The following is a 20,163-nucleotide window of genomic DNA, read 5'->3' as shown; positions in this document are numbered from 1 at the left end:
ATTGTTTTTCTTTAGTAATTTAGAAGATTTATCAAAGACAATTATCGATCGGTTAAATTAATTGTAATTTATTTTAAGGTTTTAGAGTGATTTGGGATTTGTTTTATTATCTGCTTAAATGGATTAATTACTCCGAATTAAACTCGATTTATGATATGTTTTGAGCCAACACACTTTAGTCTTGAGGATTAACCTTTATAATTCCGAATTTCATATTTTGGTTTAAATAAAATATATTTGTACGCAGTGTTATTGTGATATTGGCACACTTTGTATGGCCTCTGTTGACTCGAGTCATCCATCTCACGGACATGTACGGGACCATCCAGTCCCCGAACTTCCCCGAATCATACCCGAAGGAGACTGAAATACAGTGGAATATAACAGTACCGGACGGATATCAAATCCGACTCTATTTTATGCATTTCGACATCGAGCCGTCATACTTATGTGAGTACGACTACTTGAAGGTAAGTACATATTTACAACAATGTTTGAAGAAGTACAATAATGAAGTGTTGATTACCTTAGATTTGATTGTAACACTTGTTACATTCCCTTACAAAAAAGTACTATGATGGTATCAGATGGTAATATGTATCATGGTAGTTTGATGTGTCAGAGTTTGATATATGCAATGTAATTGAATGATTAGCATGTTTATGTACCATCATCTTTGTATTGGACAATACCACTACAAAAAGTAGTGTGGTGGTACTATGGTACAGTCATATTAGATCATTTTGTAATATCGGGGTGCCTCAATAAATATCATAGTACTGAATGACTACAAACAATGCTCATATAAATGCTACTTGCATGGAAATCCAAAGTATTTCAAAGACTATAATGATATTGCCATTGTATAATTTCTGAAAAACATAGTTATGGTATCGTCCAATTAAAAAACACTATTACCATGGTACCATTGACAAAAATCATGTTATTTTCATGGTGCATGTCCAAAAACCATGGAAATACAATGCCATTGTACGTTTTGGTATACTATATCCCCCTATTTTTTGTATTGATTTCAAGTGCTCTTTATTTCCGACTATTAAAGAGCATTTGGATCCATCTAAACGGCACACACAGGCCTTTTATAACTTTGCTTACAAGCATCTCATTTCCCGTCTGGTGTTCTTATCATATAAATTGGTAAGAGGGGTCTGTGAGAGATTTTGATGGACAGGTCTGATGCCCTGCGAATGGAGTTAACAGCATTTATTTCCCAGGAGCCAAAGCGCTGCCCACTCCACAGGGGGGGCATATTCATATTCAAATACCCCCCATGGGTGCCACAGCAACTAGTCATGGTATCAAGTCATGGCAGTGGGCCAAGTTCCGCTTACCAGACACAAAGGGCACAGAAAACACACACAAATTGGCTAAACACACATAAAAATGGGTAGTTGATGCATAACCTGTCTATTGATTTTTTCATCAACATCAATATTTTAGGTTATGAATGTTTAAGAAAAAGTTCGATAAAGTTCTTTCAACATTTTTGCTTGCTAGTTCATATTAAATGCTCCTGCGGTGGGAGCTTATTTAAAAAAGAACATATATTCCATGTTGTCTCTCAATTAATATCTGGTCTGTGCATAATAATTATAAAAAAAAAAATGATGATTAAAAAGCTTTAGATGAAGTACTACAGAAAGTCACTCCACAGGACGTGCCAACATTTCAAATGCAAAATGGAAGATTTAATGCATAAGCTTTTAACATGTGTTTTGTAAGCAGATACACATTGCAGTTTAAAAATGAGCATGTAAAATGTAGCGTTCTGCATTTGAACCCGTTTTGTTTTTTACACACCTTATCATTTGCCTGTTTGTGGAATCTTTTTTTCTTGAGGTTTGTCGGGTGAAATAGCTGTGCAATTAGATTTCTTGCATTGGCATAAACATGTCTTCAACACACATATTATGTTAATTGCTAGATCTCTCAAATTCTTTGTGTATTTGTGTGCATGTGTGTATTATTGTGCTTAAGAATAAATTGCCTATGGCTGTCTCTTAATGAGGGTTCTTTGGTAACTGTGGGTTACCCACCGTTCACTGACACGGGTAAAGTAAACACTCAAACTGGGAGCCAGATAAGAGACATGTTTAGGGCTGTGTGTGTGTGTGTGTGTGTGTGTGTGTGTGTGTGTGTGTATGCATTTGTGGAAACACAATGAGGACTTTGCTGGGTTTGCAGTCTGAAATGTTTGGATGTATGAGTTTGCTTATGATTGACAGGTTGTATGTGTTGTGTACAGAATCATATTAAGTTAATGTGCATGCCAGTTTTTGTATTTTCAGGTGAGTACTGGTATTTTCTTAAATGTTTGGGTTGACAGTGTTCTTTCAGTGTAATATGTGTTGGTACATCCACAGCTTGAGAAAGTGGGTGTTCAAATGGTATGGATGTTTTTATGTGTGTTTTATGTAGGTATGTAATAATAATTCACCCCAAAATTAAAATTCTCTCATTATTTACTCACCCTCATGCCATCCCTGTTGTGTATGACTTTCTTTCTTCTGCAGAACACAAACAAAGATTTGTAGAAAATATCTCAGCTCTGTAGGTCCATATAATGCAAGTGTATGGTGGTCAGAACTGTGAAGGTCCAAAAAGCATATAATAAATCCATAATACTCCAGTGGTTAAATCAATATCTTTAGAAGTGATGTGATGGGTGGGGTGAGAAACAGATCCATATTTTAGTCCTTTTTGATTTTAAATCTCCACTTTCACATTTTTCTTTTGACGATATGCATTCTTCGTGCATTCCATAGGAGTGGTGGTGGCGTAGTGGCTAAAGCACAGGGCTGTTAATCAGAAGGTCACAGGTGAAGGTCCTGTGACCTTCGGCCACCACCATTGTGTCCTTGAGCAAGGCACTTAAATCCAGGTTGCTCCGGGGGATTGTCCCTGTAATATTTGCACTGTAAGTCGCTTTGGATAAAAGTGTCTGCCAAATGCATAAATGTAAATGTGCATATCACCACCTACTGGGCAATGAGGAGAATTTATTATAAAAAAGGACTTCTGTATTCATTTACTTGTATTGTATGGATCTAAAGAGCTGAGATATTTTATTAAAAATCTTAATTTGTGTTCAGCAGAAGAAAGTCATACACATGGGATGGCTAAATAATAATTTTTTGGTGAGCTGTTCCTTTAAGAAAATGAGGAGTTTTCAGTCTGCTAATTGTGGAATGTCTGTATTTTTATGCAGGTATACTTCACCAAAAAATAAAAAAATATGTCATAATTTACTCATGTGCACGTTGTTCAAAACCTGTATGACTTCTCCTTCTTTCGTGGAACTCAAACAAAGATGTTAGGATGAATGATAACCTCAGTCACCATTCACTTTCATTGTGTGGAAAAAAGATCCAATGAAAGTGAAGGTTAACTGAGGCTATTATTCTGCCTAACATCTACTTTTGTGTTCCATGGAAGAAAGCCATACAGGTTTGAAACAACATGAGGGTGTGTAAATGATGACACAATTTGAATTTTTGGGTGACATATCCCTTAAAATATATAGACAGTGTAGTGTATGCTATATGTTTTAACACAGAAATGGACAATTTAAATTAAAAAAGTGTATGTCTGTTGTGTTTGTTCACGCAGGTATACTCAGACACCGAGGAGTTGGCTGTGTTTTGTGGAAGAGAGAATACAGACACAGAGCATGTCCCAGCTGATGATGTCATCATGTCCTCAGGGAGCGCGCTCAGTGTGGCATTCCATTCAGACTTCTCCAATGAGGAACGCTACTTTGGCTTTGAGGCCCACTTTAGCGCAGTTGGTGAGAGACTGGAGAACATACACATACACATTCATACTCACATATACTCTCCTGAATAAATACATGGATACACCAATGGCCTTTGCATGTTGAGGCTAGTGTCAGTAGGAGTAAAGACCTCATATAATCGCTTGACGAACTTTGTTTTCTTCTCTTTTTCAACTTAGCCAATAGCCTTTAGTGTATATCACAACCATGTCATAACTTTGATTTGTTACTTGCTATTGCAAGTCAGAGGCAGGTGCTAGTAAGGAGGTGCACTCTCATTCTAGAGAGCATTTTATTGGACAAAAACATCTACACACCCATGTGTGCAAGATGTGTCATCAATATTTTTGGTCCATTTTCCTGGAAGAGAAAGACTGTACATTTTAAATGAGCACTGTATATCTTCTTAAAGTTAACGCTGTCAACTTTTTAGAGAAGGCTAGCATATACAGTTGATCAGTGTTTCCCAACCTTTTTTGCTCTAAGTACCCCCACAGCACCATCAGTATGTCTCAAGTACCCATTGATAGACACAAAACTAAAGATGTATTCCAAAGACTAAATCTAATTTAACATCATCATCAATAGTTTGATCTTCTGACATCCCTTTATCAATACCTAGAACTAATGGGTATTGATTAGTGCTGGTGATTTTGATTCATTTCAGTGATTTCGTTCACCAAAAGGATTCGTTCAGAGACCATTTCTGCAAGTTACACCTTTGGACCTGTAAATGGCACCCAATGACTGCCTTTTAAATAATTGCATTGGACTAGAATTAAACAAACAACTTGCTTCTTCCTCTCGTTCAGCCAGTCAGCTGATCCTCTTTCATGATGACTGATTCATTTCATTTATTTTGTTTGCGAACGAGTGCAACATTACATTTGGTTAGGTCATCTTGTTCAGTCTCAAATGACCGACTCAACTGGTTCAGTGAAGGGTGCATTCATTGAGTGGGTTAAACCAATGATAAACTAATTCTAACCATTTGGGTCAGGGCCTTCCTTAGGGCAGTGCTACCGGTGTGGATCACACCAGTACCCACACTTCGGTGGGGCCCCACGGCGATCACTTTTATTTTAAGCAATACATTTTGTTAGGTTCAACATTGAAAAATCAAAATCTTTTCACATGCCTCCTGGAACCTGCTTGTGTTACCCCGTTTAGGAATCACTGAATGACCTCAAAGCTAGTACATATTAATTAAAAGCCAGAAAAATCCCATTTTCAAATTTCATGGGGCATTTAAAAAAATATATATTTTTATTGCCAATTGCTAGAATTGCTAATTTTCTCTTTCCAGATGTAGATGAATGCAGGGACAGAAATGATGAAGATCTTGTGTGTGATCATTTTTGTCATAACTACATTGGTGGCTTCTACTGTTCCTGTCGTTATGGGTTCCTGCTTCATTCTGACAACAGAACCTGCAAAGGTATTATTTCAGGATTAGCCTACTGACATGAGCTGTTACAAATATAACCTTAATAATAACCTTCAAGACTCAGCCTTTATATACATTTTGTATTTGTTCAGAACATCTCTTTTTCAAAATGTTTGTTTTATTGCAGTTGGATTGTCACTTTTTGAAAAAAAAAAAAGAAAAACTTCTGCACAGCAGTGTGAAGTAGACACTTGTTCAATGCAAAACTAAAGTGAAGTATCATTATTTCATCCCTCAACGTCAAGTTCATTCTATTTACTCTTATCTAAAGAAAATACCACCTCATGATACCATAAGGAGAATTGGGTGTTTTTAATAGAGTGGAGAATGTTTGAAACTGATATACTGAAATCCCTGTTGCAGTCTCTTTTCTTGCAAAGGCTATAGACATAATAGCCTTGTTAATATTTGAGTAGTTAAAACAAGTCAACCTAGTGCCCTACACCTTGAGTCCACACTGTGGTGTCGTAATGTTACATGGGCTGTTGTGTAGTAGTCTTCTGTGACGTCTGCAATTCTGAGCACTCTTTTAAAACATAAAATGACAATTGGGCAAATCAATTTAGAACAGGGCCCAGCAATATTGTATAGTGTATTAGTACATTTTAATGGACTAAACCTCTACTTTGAAAGCCAATGGTTTCCGGTTGTCCAGCTAAGTCTTATTACATCTCTCTTCACTATAGAAAAAGGTTGACCCGTTTCTTAATCGTTCTGGTGCCAAAAGGTGCCAGAGTCAAAAAATCATTAATTTGTGGCTTAATGTGTAAAATCCTTTAAGCTGCTAATTATCTGGAAAATGTTGATTAGTCAAGTTCATGTCACAACTAGAAATATAATTCCTTGTGTGCGCAACTTTATCTACATTGTGTCCACATTTATGGTCTTGGCAAGCACTGTCTGAACATTGCAAGTGCACATTAGCAGCTTGTGTAATATTTGAGCTCTAAATTTCATAGATTTTTTTGTAAGAATTCTTGCACTCATGGATTAACTAGGATTATTTGCTGGAATTCCTCATGAAAAAGCAGAGAAATCTTGCAGTCAGCATTGTGTAAGCCTGATGAACTACTTACAAAATATTTACATAATGTTGGCTTGGACCAAGGTAAATCTAGCCACTTTATAATGATTTATATTGCTATAATGTGTGCAATCATAGTTTACATGTGTATGTGTGTACCATATTTGTGTGATCCTGTTTTATGTCTAGCTTTTGACCCTGCCCATCTGATTGTAACAAAGTGCAGTCTGCTAAATATTTACATTTAAGGGGTCAGTGAGATGTGGTTAAACTTATGAACTTCAAACAATTGATTAGGAAAGCAGCAAGCACCACAGCTTCTTTTGTATGCAATTCGTACGTTTAAAGGATTTTTAGAAGACAAAGGCTCTTTGTTTAATCGTTGTATGTTCGTTGTTCATGCGTGTGCATTCTTTTTTTAGTTGCTGTAGTTTTAGCAGTGAATGACCTAATGTATGTTTTGTGTGTTCCTAATTTTTGCAGTGGAATGTAATGAAAGTGTGTATTCAGAGCGGTCTGGAGAGTTCACCAGTGCAGATTTCCCTAAACCTTACCCCAAAAGCTCAGACTGCATGTACCGAATTGAGCTTGAAGATGGATTTCAAGTCACTCTGGAGTTTGATGACACCTTTGACATCGAAGACCATCCTGATGTCACCTGCCCTTATGACTTTGTTAAAGTGAGAATCTTGCAGTTGAATAGTAATATTTTTTTTTAAGGTAAGGTTAGTGATAAAATGTTACTTAATAGACTCAGACTGAACAGAAGTCATACAAATAGCGAACATATAAACAATTTAACAAATCAAAGAGGACAACTATGTGATGCTTGTCAATATGTCCAAAAAGCAATGGGAGAAAATGTTTAACTTCAGTAAGATCTGGTACAGACATGCAGGAACACATATAAACAACCATAAATTCCAGGGACTAAAACGGTACAAGGAACGAAAACCGAAAATGAACTACACTGGCAGCCAAAAGTTTGAAATAATGTACAGATTTTGTTGTTTCGGAAGGAAATTGTTACTTTAATTCACCAAAGTGTCATTCAGCTGATCACAAAGTATAGTCAGGACATTACTGATGAAAAAAACAGCACCATCACTATTTGTCTTATTGTTCAAATCTAAACAGGCTCCATTTCCAGCAGCCATCACTCCAATACCTTATCCTTGAGTAATCACGCTAAATTGCTAATTTAGAACTAGAAAATAATTTGCCATTGTATCAAACACAGCTGAAAGCATTTTGGATTGTTAAATGAAGCTTAACATGGTCTTTGTTTTTTTGTTGTTTTTTATATTGCCACAGTATGCAATAGACTGGCATGTCTTAAGGTCAATATTATGTCCATCCATCCATCCATCGTCAACCGCTTATCCTGTGTACAGGGTCGCGGGGGGCTGGAGCCTATCCCAGCTAACATTGGGCGAAAGGCGGGGGACACCCTGGACAGGTCGCCAGTCCATCGCAGCAATATTATGTCAAAAATGACAAAAAAGAAACCGCTTTAGAAACTCATCAGTCAATCATTGTTTTGAGGAATGAAGGCTATACAATGCTTGAAATTGCCAAAAAACGAAATACTTCATACAAAGGTGTACAATACGGTCTCCAAAGATAAAGGACAAATGGCTCTAACAAGGACAGAAAGAGATGTGGAAGGCCAGATGTACAACTAAACAAGAGGATCAGTACATCAGAAACTCTAGTTTGAGAAATAGACACCTCGCATGTCCTCAGCTGACAGCTTCATTGAATTCTACCCGCTCAACACCAGTTTCATGTACAACAGTAAAGAGAAGACTCAGGGGTGCAGGCCTTATTGGAAGAATTATTAATTCACATTATTAATGTCCTGACTCTATTGTATATGACTGACACATTGTGATCAGTTGAATGCCACTTTGGTGAATAAAAGCACCAATTTCTTTCCATAAGAGCAAAATCTGTACATTATTCCAAACTTTTGGCCTCCAGTGTACATTTGTTGCAGAACATAAAAAAACTGTAAAGTGAAACGTTTTTTTTTAACGTTTAATAACCGGTTAATTCCATTCCATTTATTAACCAAAGGGTTAATCACAACACATTTTCGGAATTAAACCACTTCCTGTTACCCAAAAAATGGGGCTTCACACTTTTTAGTAGAACATGATAAGCATGTGCTTTGATTCTAAAGGAAACTGACATATCACTTTTCTTTGCCAAATCGCATGTTGTGGATGACCTTTCTGGCAGCTCTATACAGTATAATTACCACATTTAATACTGAGGTAAAAAGAAAAAGTTCTCAGTTGTTTCCAAGTCTTAACTGAATTATTTTTAGATATGATGCATTGATACAGATTTGAGGCTGCTGAGTTTTGACTGAGATACACATCTGTAATTAAAACAAGTAATTCAAATAAAATAATTAAACAATTATTAAATTATTCTAATTAAATTATTCGCATAACATGATGTTTAATCCAAACATGCCAACACATTGTGTGCATGTATGCATGCAGGAGACAGAGATTGGGCTAATAATTGATTTTTTATGGCCAGATTTACATTTGAAAATATAAAAAGATGTTATTTTTTATTGAAAAGATGTTATTTTATATACAGTAGGTAACTGTAACTATGCTTGCTATGATTTCTATCTTGATAATTCCTCCACACAGGGGAAAAAATGCTTTTAATTTCACTTATTTTGGGTGATACAAGTCCCTTATTTTGACCTTGTTTTTACAGACCGCTTGTTTCTCTCTCTCGTGAGATCTGGCTACACTGCAACTTCTATATCATCACCCTCCCTTAGCACAGAGTACTGTAATTTATATAAAGATGTTATTAACCATTTTTTTTATATTGTTCTAACCGCTTACCAATTGGAACAGGAATAGCTGTGTATGGAACCAGAACCAAAAAATACTGTTTCTGCACAGAAGGGACTGAAATGAAAAACATATAGTTTTTAGTCCCTGATAAATTCACTCAATCATGAATGTTACAATGTCTCAAATCCATCAGTAAGTATTTGACATGGCTAAGCACCTTGTTATGCAACCTAGTCCAAAAGGCATTAATACCAGATTTCTTGGTCACCCACAGGTTTACCCCCAGGGTCCTCTTGACTTGAGTCACACTTGCATGTACACAAACACCATTAGAGTCATTGTTCTTAGTTATAAGTCTAGTCAAGTCAAGTGGTTTTTATTGTCGTTTCAACCATATACAGTTAGTACAGTACACAGCAAAACGAGACAACGTTCCTCCAGGACCATGGTGCTACATAAAAACAACAAAGGACCAACACAGGACCACATGAGACAACACAACGAAATAAAATACCTATATAAAATACCTATATATACTACTACAGACTCAAAGGAATTAGTGCTTGTGACATACAACCCTTGACAGTGGCTTATGCTGATTCCACTGTGCACATGAAAATCATTTGTTACATACAGTCATCATGTCATTCGAAAGTGGCATTTAACATGTTAGTATATACTTGAGCATTTATTGTGAAACTTGGTGTAATAGGTTATACTGATAATACTTTATCCACAGATTCTGGCCGGAGACAAAGAGTTTGGACCATTTTGTGGCGATCAGTCACCAGGGAAGATTAAAACAGGAAGTAACATGGTTAACATCCTGTTTCACAGTGACAATTCTGGAGAGCATCTAGGCTGGAAACTCACCTACACCTCCACAGGTAAGGGAATGATGCATATTATAATGTGCTTTGAATGGCCTTGCCCCAATATTTAGCAGCTTTTTGAGAAGAGAAGGGAAATTATAAAATGTTCTTTAATGGAAAGAAGTTCATGTAGAATTTGTATGTTAGTGTTGCAGATAAAAATTGTCACCTTCAGGTACTGAATGTTCTCCTCCCTCGGCACCCCTTAATGGACAGTTAGAGCCTCTGCAATCTAACTACATCTTCAAAGATCACGTTACAGTGACCTGTGACCCTGGATATTCATTGAGAAAGGTCAGGCAAAGGTTGCCATTCACTTGTGCTGATAAAGGCAGTGACTGATGCAAGCTAATTGAGACAAACCATGACTGTTTTTACTCTCATTTTTAAGACTCTTGCTTTCTGTCTGTGACAGGATGATAAAGAATTTGAGCATTATCAGATTGAGTGTCAGAACAATGGAAAATGGAGCAGCCATATCCCACCTTGTAAAAGTAAGTCGAAGACAAAGTTTGAAAATTGTTGTTTGCACACTCCTTTCCACCTACTATCTCTTTCTCACTTGCCATTTATTTTTATTTTCTTATTCTACCTCTCCCTGTTGCCACCAGTGAAGGAATCTAAAAGGAGTCACCGTTCCCTACCAAGAATTTTAACCAATCAGAAACGAAATTAGAGCTGGTAGCCAATCACTGTCAACTTCAAACTGCAGTATTTGATAAACAACTTGAAATATAGGCTTACTGAGGCCATTCATTTTTTTGAAATTGAAGTTTTTGATACTCCAGAGTATTCAGGTACTACTCAACACTTTTTAAATTTCTCATAACAAAGGTGCATTCTTGATTCTCTGTATTTGTACTTCCTTTGCTTGTGGTTTATTGGGAAACCATTAAAGGGATTGTTGAGATTGATAACATGTTATGGACAGGAGTTAAATTGGGATTTATAAGGAGGGGAACCCTAATATTTTTTTTATCTGAGGTGCTGGAATGTGGTTCCGAACCATTATGGACCAATTTAAAGGAATATTCTGGCTTCAAGACAAGTTACGTTTGCGGTACAGGGTCAGAGAGGTGAGGACTCAAGCGCAGAGTAATGAAGGGATTTATTTAGAACAAAAACACAACAAAAACCACCCCTTAGGGTAAAAACAATGTTACAGTAACAGACGACTTGTCAGCAGGTCTGAAAAAGGTGAGCCTCAAGGTCTGGTCTCAACAAGAATCCCAGGGATCTGCAGGAAAACAGACATACACAACAGAACGCCACAACAGTGAAACATCCAATGAACTGATACAGGACAGAGAAAACAGGGAGGTTAAATAGGGAAGGAAGTAAGGAGGGTAACGAGGGAAGGCCAGTGAAGCAAATTAACCAGTAACCAGGTAACAAGGGGGTGGGGCCTGGGAGTGAGACATGAGAGCACATGGCAAACAAGCCTGACAGATGCCATGTGCTCACACCAAACACAATTACAAGACAGTAGAGCACATGGCAACGAAACCATCCCTGGCCATGTGCTCAAACAAAAACGAGACAAGACAGGACAGGAGGACATGGCAAGAGACTCTGTTGACTGAGCTTAACTTGTATTGAAACCGGAATATTTGTAATCCCTGGTTATATGTTAGTCTTTGAATAGAACCTAACCTAAATTTAGCGAAAATCTTCATGTAATAAATATATCTTTAATTGAATTATCCAAGAATTTTTGGTGATTTACTTAATGGACTATATCAAATGAATGTTCTGTTGATGATTCAACTCTGCGTTATAATCATTGTCACTTGTGGTCAATTATCACTCTGCTTGTGATAAACATTATCAATATTGCAAGACAAGCTCCATGTCAGAGACAAGTTTACCTTTTCTAATAGTGACAATGGTGTTCGGCTGTGAAGTTTAGTTTAGGATATTGTCTTCCTCTACTGGTCATTACTGTTATGACATGACTCAAGGCATAACATGTAATTTAAGTGTTGTGATCCTTACAGTTTTGTTCCTACTATACAAGTTTATATGGCTGCCTTTACTCAATAGTAGACATTCATATGACTATTTCAGTTCTCCAGACTGCAACTAAAATAAAAAGAATTGGCAAATAGTCTGGGATTTAATTTAATTTGGTGTCTTGTAGCCTCTGTGTCTCGGATGCTCCTTCACAGTAAGGTAAGACAAAGAACATTTAATACTTTACATTAGGGATGCACCAATGTATCTATCAGCTGCCAATATTTATCAGCCAATAATTGATCAATTTAAAAACATCAGCAATTCGGTGAAAATGCCTATATGAAACTTAATTATCAACACATTTCTTAAAAACTCTTAAAATTCAAATGCAAAATCCAGAAATAATGATAGCCACATGAATGTAGAAGGGATAGCACTCCTAAGAACATGTTTAAATTAAATTTTATACTTTCTTGTTCTCAAATTAATGAGGAAAAAACATAGTTACAGATATGATCGTTAAAAAAGCAGCACTTACCTATACATGATGAGGTAAAACCATCCAAAAAGCTTTGAAATCAGCAAACTTAGCTTGAAAGGCTGAGTTTAAAAATAGACTGCTATCAGCACTTCAGCCAGCATTGTGTAAGCAAGCGGCGCCCTCTAGTGGTCTGGATAGCATTTTCCATTTTCCATTATACCACAATAGAACTTAAAAGGGCGTTTTGCTCCTTTGGTAACTTTTTATTTTTTCTTGATGTGGTTGACATTTCTATGGAATTGCCCAACATATGCATAATATGAATTTGTGATGTTCTATTATATACAATACAAAAATGTAAAATTTGAGTTTTGTAAATGTTTTAGAAGTATAAAATAAGCGTACATCAGTCAACCCACACCTAAATCACCATGCAGTATTTTGTTATTTTCCTGCTAAATGTTTAATTGTAGAAGTAAATGGCTCCGTAGTCAATTTCCTAGGCTGTATTTGGTTCATTTTAAGACAGAAACAGATGCACACATAAAATGCACAAAGGTTTTCAGACACAACAGAACTCCCTCACCTGTGGAAAACCCATTTGGAAGAGTGGACAAAGACAATTTGGTATGATCAACTTTCTCCATTTGCATTGTTTATTTATTCATCAACTCCAATCCATCTTTATCATCTCATTAGAACTATGGCATGTTCTAAAGCAAAATCCACCAATCACATTTAACATTCTTTTTAAACATCCTGTGAGTCATTGTATTGTTGTCACCTCATCATGTTCAAATAATAGATTTCATCTAATCTGTCAAACAAATTATATCATAATTGTATTCATAACTTAATTTTATGTCATAACTGTTAATTTTAATCTAGTTTTATAATGATTAAAATATTCTTAAATAGTAATTTTTTTGAAGATTGTCGTTTGTCAATTTTATTAAACAAATACTCCTAGCTAATATATATTTAAATTATGACCAATACATTTTTTATCTATTAAGGAAATCATGAAAGTTTCTCTCTCTCGATCCTTTAGTAGTCGACTGTGGTCCAGTGGATTTGGTTCTGGGTGAGATGGTTTTTGAGAGTTCTAGGAATAGTACAGTGTTTGGATCCAAAATGCAGTATAGCTGTAAAGACACTCCCAAAATCAACAGTATGTATTTCAATTAATGTCAGTTATTGATTACATTTCACTCAAGTCAAATGGAGTTACTCTAGATTTGACTCTCGTTGGCTTTGCAGACACATATACCTGTCATCAGAGTGGGCAATGGGTAAGTGAGGATGGGACACCCCTACCCACCTGTCTACCAGGTAAGGTATGTTACTGTGTAAAGACTCCTACATTAAAATCAGGCTTGTCCTATTATGTTTTATTTAGTTATTTTCATATTATTGTAAAATCATTTTTTTTGTCCACAGTTTTGGCATGGTAATTGAGTATTACATTAAATGATATATAAAGTAGGGCTGGGTATTGATACAGATTTCCCGATTCGATTCTGATTCACAAGCTCTCGATTCAATTTAGATATTGATTCGATTAGATATCGATTCATATGGGTATATTTCAGTTATACTGTAGGTACATTACAAAAATATGAATTGTACTAATTATATTTTATTAGTTTTTCATCATTTTGGACACACTTTGGCTTTTTAAAAATGAACAAATCCATGCCTTCAATCAATAAATAAGATATTATATTTTATATATAATTTTTTGTTACATATTTATTGTTTAATTGGATGATTTGTACTATTTACAAGTATTTACATTGATTTGTTGAACACGTGCTAAAACTGGTATTGTCTCTTTGACAAAACCGGCATTTCTGTAACGAGCATCTGTAGATAAGCGCATGCTAACGAGAGAGGCTTTATCTCATCTGTGCCATGTTTTTGTTCAACAACTGTTTGTAGAGAACAAAAAGTGTATTACCCGTATGTTGTTTTCTGGTCATTTTGACCTGGACAACTTTTTTTCTTAATCCAGTTGGAATTTGTTCACATATGGTATCGGAAAACAAAAAAAAAAATTGGATGTTTGCAGACACAAAGTCCTCAAACATGCGCACACACACACACAATGTGTGTTGAGGGCCATTTTGTGCATCATCATACCATGTACACTCTTTGAGGAATGTTTCAAGATCTACTAATCATATTATGTTGTGTTTGGGCTCGTTTGAATTGGGATAGTCTGCTGTAAGTTACAATATGTCAAATAAGAACGAAACGGTTCTTATTTGTCAGAAAATTAAAAAGCATTATTTAGGAATTAGTAGGGTCACCTATAAGCATTGTAATGTCCAGATTCTAAGCTTTAAAATGACATAATTTGTTCAGATTAAGCAAGTGGTTATTCATTTATTATGTAATTATTATATTTTGTTTAGTTTTCTGCAGGGAGTATCCCCTCTAGACAAGATAAGCTCAGTTCAATTAATCCTTCTATCAATACAAAATTATTATATATTTTTTTAATATTGAAAAAAGGTGTGCAAAACTATAATTACTAAAAAAGGGTTAATAATTGATAAAAATGTATGATAATATATGAGAGATTTATTAACAATCTTAGTGGGCCACAAAATGTTTTTAACACAAAACGAACACAACACAAGGGTTAAAATAGACTGTATTCAATTACAAATGGGTCGCGTGGATCTTGTCTTTGGACATGCATTACGCGGAACAACTTTTACCCTCAACACACAATAAAAGGATCTCGCTGCTGAATACTCCACCACTATACTACACAATTATTGGTGAGTGAAAAGTAAACATTTGCCAGCCAGTTGCAATATACATTTTGGTCGCAGAGCTCAAAATTTGGTTTCAAGTGTGAGTAATTTCCTCTCATTGTGTGTAAAGGGTTGCAAATAGAGAAAAAGATTGATGTTGAGATTTAAGAATCGATATCGAGATCGTTCAAATGAACATTGCAATGCACCATAAAACCTATATTTTTACACACCCCTTATATAAAGGTAAATAAACATTAAATGACCAGTGTATTTGTTTTTGTTGTATTTGTGTCTGTAGTAGGAGATTATGAAAATAATTTGAGAACAAATCCTGACCCCCAGCTTCCTACTCCCCTAACTAGCACTCCTCTTGGTAAGAATCAAATTAATTGTTTGTGTCTAGGAATGTGTCTTTGTTCCACTATGTTAATTTGCACACATTTGTTTAAGCATGTGGTGGACAGTCCCAGCTCTTCCCAGCTCAACAGAAGCGTATCGTTGGCGGGAAGACAGCATCTCCTGGTCTGTTCCCTTGGCAGGTTCTTCTCTCCGTAGAGGATGCATCTCGTGTACCTGAGGACCGCTGGTTTGGCAGCGGAGCTCTTCTCTCTCCATCCTGGGTTCTCACAGCTGCTCATGTGCTCCGCTCTCATCGCCGTAATCTTTTTGTTGTCCCTGTCACTCCTGAACACATCCGAGTCCACTTGGGCCTCACGGACGTAAGGGATAAGCACACAGCCACCAAACATTCTGTAGAGAAAGTCATCCTCCATCCACAGTTTGACCCTCAGAACTATGACAATGACATTGCACTGGTTAAACTCAGCCAGGCGGTGGTGTTCTCTGAGTTAGTGCGACCTGTCTGTCTACCAAGGCCTGGCAAAGAAGGTCATGACCTAAAGCCTTACACCCTGGGTGTGGTGGCAGGATGGGGCATCAACACAGCAAACACTTCTTCATCCATAAGCGGTTTGGCGTCTGATTCTGGTGCTGTCTCCGATCTCCTCCAGTATGTTAAGTTGCCGATTGTGCCACAAGATGAATGTATAGCTAGCTATGCTTCACGTTCCATCAATTACAATATCACCAGCAATATGTTCTGTGCTGGCTTTTACGAGGGTGGACAGGACACCTGTTTGGGCGACAGTGGGGGAGCCTTTGTCATTCAGGATGGCTACAGTGGCAGATGGGTAGCACAAGGACTGGTGTCCTGGGGTGGGCCAGAGGAATGTGGCAGTCAGAGAGTGTATGGGGTGTACACCTGTGTGGCGAATTATGTGCGCTGGCTACACACACATATGGACATAGACCACTGGTGGTGAGGGAAAATTGCATCAAAGGAGCTGGATTTTTTCTACCTTCTCTACCATCTGCTCACTTTTTTTATGTCTCTTTTACATTTCTTCTCACAATGTCTTTTAAGTATCCGTTCAGAAGCTTTTCACTCCTCAACTAAAAAGGGTAGTTCACCCAAAAACGAAAATACTCTCATAATTTACTCACTCTCATGCCATCCCAGAATTGTATAACTTTCTTTCTTTTGCAGAACACAAACAGAGATTTTTAGAAGAATATTTCTGTTCTGTTGGTCCATAAAATGCAAGTGAATGGTGACCAGACCTTTGAAGCTCCAAAAAATTACATAAAGGCCACATAAAAGTAATCCATATGATTCCAGAATCTTTATCTTTATATATGATTGGTGCGGGTGCAAAACAAATAAATATTTTAGTCCTTTTTTTTACCATAAATCTCTACTTTCACTGTTTTTTCACATTTTGAAAGTGAAAGTGGAGATTTACAGTAAAAATAAAAGTCTTAAATATTGATCTGTTTCTCACCCACACCCATCATATTGCTTCTGAAGACATGGATTTATCCACTGAAGTAGTATGGATTACTTTTATGCTGCCTTTATATGCTTTTTGGGCCTGCAAAGTTCTGGCCAGTTCTTCACTTGCATTAAATTGACCTACAGAGCTGAGATGTTCTTCTTAAAGTGTTTGTTTGTATTCAGCAGAAGAAAGTCATATGCATTTGGGATTGCATGAGGGTAAGTAAATGATGAGAGAATTTTCATTTTTGGGTGAACAATCCCTTTAATGTAGGTGCGTGTGGCTAGAATTATTCCATATAGTGATAATTATTTCATAAGTTAGTACTCACACTCATGTGTTAGGGACTTTTCTATATTTGATTTAACTGTTTTTAATGAAAGTCTAAAGTTCAACAGTAGATGCAGTAAAAGTACAATAATTACAAAGTCTAATTCTCTTATGGTACAAATGGCATGCATTTGTGCAGGCCGTTTCAATCAACCAATGAGTTTAATATTGCATTAAGCAATACAAGAATGTTTGACTAGGCTTTAGCTATTTGCAAACCACTGGATGTCATATTCCTGCTAAAATTCAGCTGTAAAATCCAAGTAGTTATCATACCAAAAGGTTTCCAGATAGTTTCTCAGATATCTCTGAGATGTCTTTTTTTAAAAGCATTTAATCTGGAAAACATTGCATTCCAATTAGCATCTGATAAACATGTTAAAAAGAGCAAATTTACATCTCAAAGGTATCTTGTAGACGTATTGCCGATGAGCAAACAACCTAAAAAATATTTCTTACATATGAAAACATGCTCATCAAATAGCCGTCTGGGTGATCTATGCCTGCATGTTCTCCTTTTGTAATTGCCATCTGTTAATATCTAATACTCACACTGTCATCAAAGTGGATTATCCTCCAGTTTGTTATTATCATATTTTTATCCTATTTATCCTACCATATTATCCTATATTTATACAGCATGTATTTCTAACATAAAAGGAACTGTAAATGTGCAGTCACATATCTCTTCAATATATGTTATAAATCATTTACACAAGATGAAATAGGTTCCATTTTCACATACATAATGTCTGAACATGCTTTTGAATGCAAGCTTAGTCTTAAAACTGTTTTAGAAACATTCCACTCCTATTGAATTTGCACAAAAATTAATGTCATTTTAATAAAATAAGTCTTTCTAAGAACCCGATTGTTTTTGTGTGTGTGTGTGTGTGTGTGTGTGTGTGTGTGTGTGTGTGTGTGTGTGTGTGTGTGTGTGTGTGTGTGTGTGTGTGAGCGTGAGCTTGTATTTATCACTTTGGGGGACCAAATGTCCCCATAAGGATAGTAAAACCCGAAATGTTTGACGTTGTGGGGACAATTTGTCGGTCCCCATGAGGAAAACAGCTTATAAATCATACTAAATTATGTTTTTTGAAAATCTAAAAATGCAGAAAGTTTTCTGTGAGGGTTAGGTTTAGGGGTATGGTTAGGGTTAAGGGATAGAATATAAAGTTTGTACAGTATAAAAACCATGATGTCTATGGAAAGTCCCCATAAAACATGGAAACCCAACATATGTGTCTGTGTGTGTGCAGGGGAAAAAATATTACTATTACAATGCCGATATGATTATATTGCTGTTATTTTCAACACCTTAAATGCAAGCAACACACTCCCCCCTCAGATCAGGCTGTAATGAAATATTCCAAGTTTTTATGCATCTACACAGTTCATAAAAATGTGAAAGTGAGCCAAATCGCTTGGACAGTTTTGTATGATTTCACTGTATACTGTAAACTAAGTTACAAGCTATGCTATATTGTTGCTAGCTCAGTTTTAATTGAATTTGTGGAGAGAAAAAAATGTAACTGAATCAAGACATCCTAAGGTAACATTGTCTTTCCAAACAGATCAGATCTATCTATCTATCTATGTAAACACAAAATACAGTTTTTAAATTGTAATGTTATTTATTGAAGCAAAAAAGTTATCCAATATCAACTGGGCATGTATGAAAAAGTATTTATTTTTTTTTGCCCCCTTAGTTTCTATATCGTCAAATCTATAAAATTTCATTCATAATGGGGCTCAGTTGGACTAGACACACCCAGGCCTGATTACTGCCAGCCCTGTTCAATCAAATAAATACATACAAATATATTTTTTCTGCATCATGAAGGCTCGGGGACACCAAAGAACCAAAAGTGAGAACCATTATCTCGAAATGGAGAAAACGTATCACAGTAGTGAACCTTCCCAGTGTGAAGTTCCATCAAAAAGTTGTTAGAGCTAAGAAAGCAGACGAGGAAGTTTTTTATGGTGAAGATGGAATGGAAAGTGGCAGTGACTCTTCTGATATCAGCGTCAGTTTCTCTCAGATTGACTTCTCTAATTGCAGTTATGAAGTGGACTTCTCCCTAAGTGCTACTAAAAACAAGAGGGGGTGCGTGTAAATTAGTATTTTACCGACATAGAACAGTTTGTTGAGTGTTTCTATGCTTCTTAGACTCTTTCTTTTATCCAAATATGGGTGAAGTGAATATTGTGACGTTGAACATAAATGGAGTAAGAGAAATTAGATTAAGAAAAGAAATGTTTGAGGTGATGTTATTTTGCAAGAAATGCATAGTGACTTGAGGAATGCTGCTGATTGGGCAGAGGTCTCTGTTTTGAGCCACAACACCTCACTTAGTGGAGGGGTTGCCATACTTTTTGCTAAGAGTTTCAGTCCACACTCCTATCAAGTGGAAGTGAAGTGTTTTATTTGTGTGTATATACCAACGTCAACGATTAAAATAATGTTGTTTTGCAAAAATGCATACTTATTCTTGGGTGGCGATTTGAACTGTACAGTGTCAAACTTAGATAGAAATCATGTTGAACCCCACTTGCCCTCTCGTAATCGTTTAATCCAGCTTGTCAAGACACATGAGTTATCTGATATTTAGAGACAGTTTCATAAGACTCAAAAACAATATACCTGGACTAATGTTCGTGACTGTGTGATTTCCCTGGCAAGACTGGACCAGTTCTATGTTTTTAAGCATCACTGTAATATTGTAAGAAGATGTTTAATTAACCCACTGAGCTTTTCTGATCACAGTATGGTGAAGTGTTCTGTGTTTTTAACTCTGTTAAACCAAGAAGTGCATACTGGCTGAT

At 36.3% G+C, this 20,163-nt stretch overlaps 1 protein-coding gene across 3 annotated transcripts in view; it reads left to right on the top strand.

Annotated features, from left to right (window-relative positions):
- masp1 (MBL associated serine protease 1) overlaps positions 1 to 18,182 on the top strand; it is an 18,415-nt gene extending 233 nt beyond the window's left edge. The window contains exons 2-12 of one of the 3 annotated variants that reach the window (XR_007968801.1): positions 248 to 470; positions 3,631 to 3,808; positions 5,103 to 5,234; positions 6,751 to 6,947; positions 9,835 to 9,982; positions 10,143 to 10,261; positions 10,383 to 10,461; positions 13,456 to 13,575; positions 13,665 to 13,741; positions 15,471 to 15,545; positions 15,623 to 15,686. Coding sequence is in view for 2 of the 3 variants with exons in the window: in XM_052107032.1 (XP_051962992.1) it covers positions 248 to 470; positions 3,631 to 3,808; positions 5,103 to 5,234; positions 6,751 to 6,947; positions 9,835 to 9,982; positions 10,143 to 10,261; positions 10,383 to 10,461; positions 13,456 to 13,575; positions 13,665 to 13,736; positions 15,471 to 15,545; positions 15,623 to 16,494 (2,215 nt within the window). In the remaining variant the exon portion in view is untranslated. Of the gene's footprint in view, positions 1 to 247; positions 471 to 3,630; positions 3,809 to 5,102; positions 5,235 to 6,750; positions 6,948 to 9,834; positions 9,983 to 10,142; positions 10,262 to 10,382; positions 10,462 to 10,578; positions 13,410 to 13,455; positions 13,576 to 13,664; positions 13,742 to 15,470; positions 15,546 to 15,622 lie in introns of those variants that run through there. The other 2 variants (XM_052107032.1, XM_052107033.1) reach the window with 2 other exon arrangements.
- The last annotated feature ends 1,981 nt before the right edge of the window (positions 18,183 to 20,163 follow it).

This window comes from Xyrauchen texanus, chromosome 36 (genome assembly GCF_025860055.1).
Source record: "Xyrauchen texanus isolate HMW12.3.18 chromosome 36, RBS_HiC_50CHRs, whole genome shotgun sequence".
In the NCBI taxonomy this organism is placed as follows: domain Eukaryota; kingdom Metazoa; phylum Chordata; class Actinopteri; order Cypriniformes; family Catostomidae; genus Xyrauchen; species Xyrauchen texanus.
This window is presented reverse-complemented; position numbering and strand designations above follow the sequence as displayed.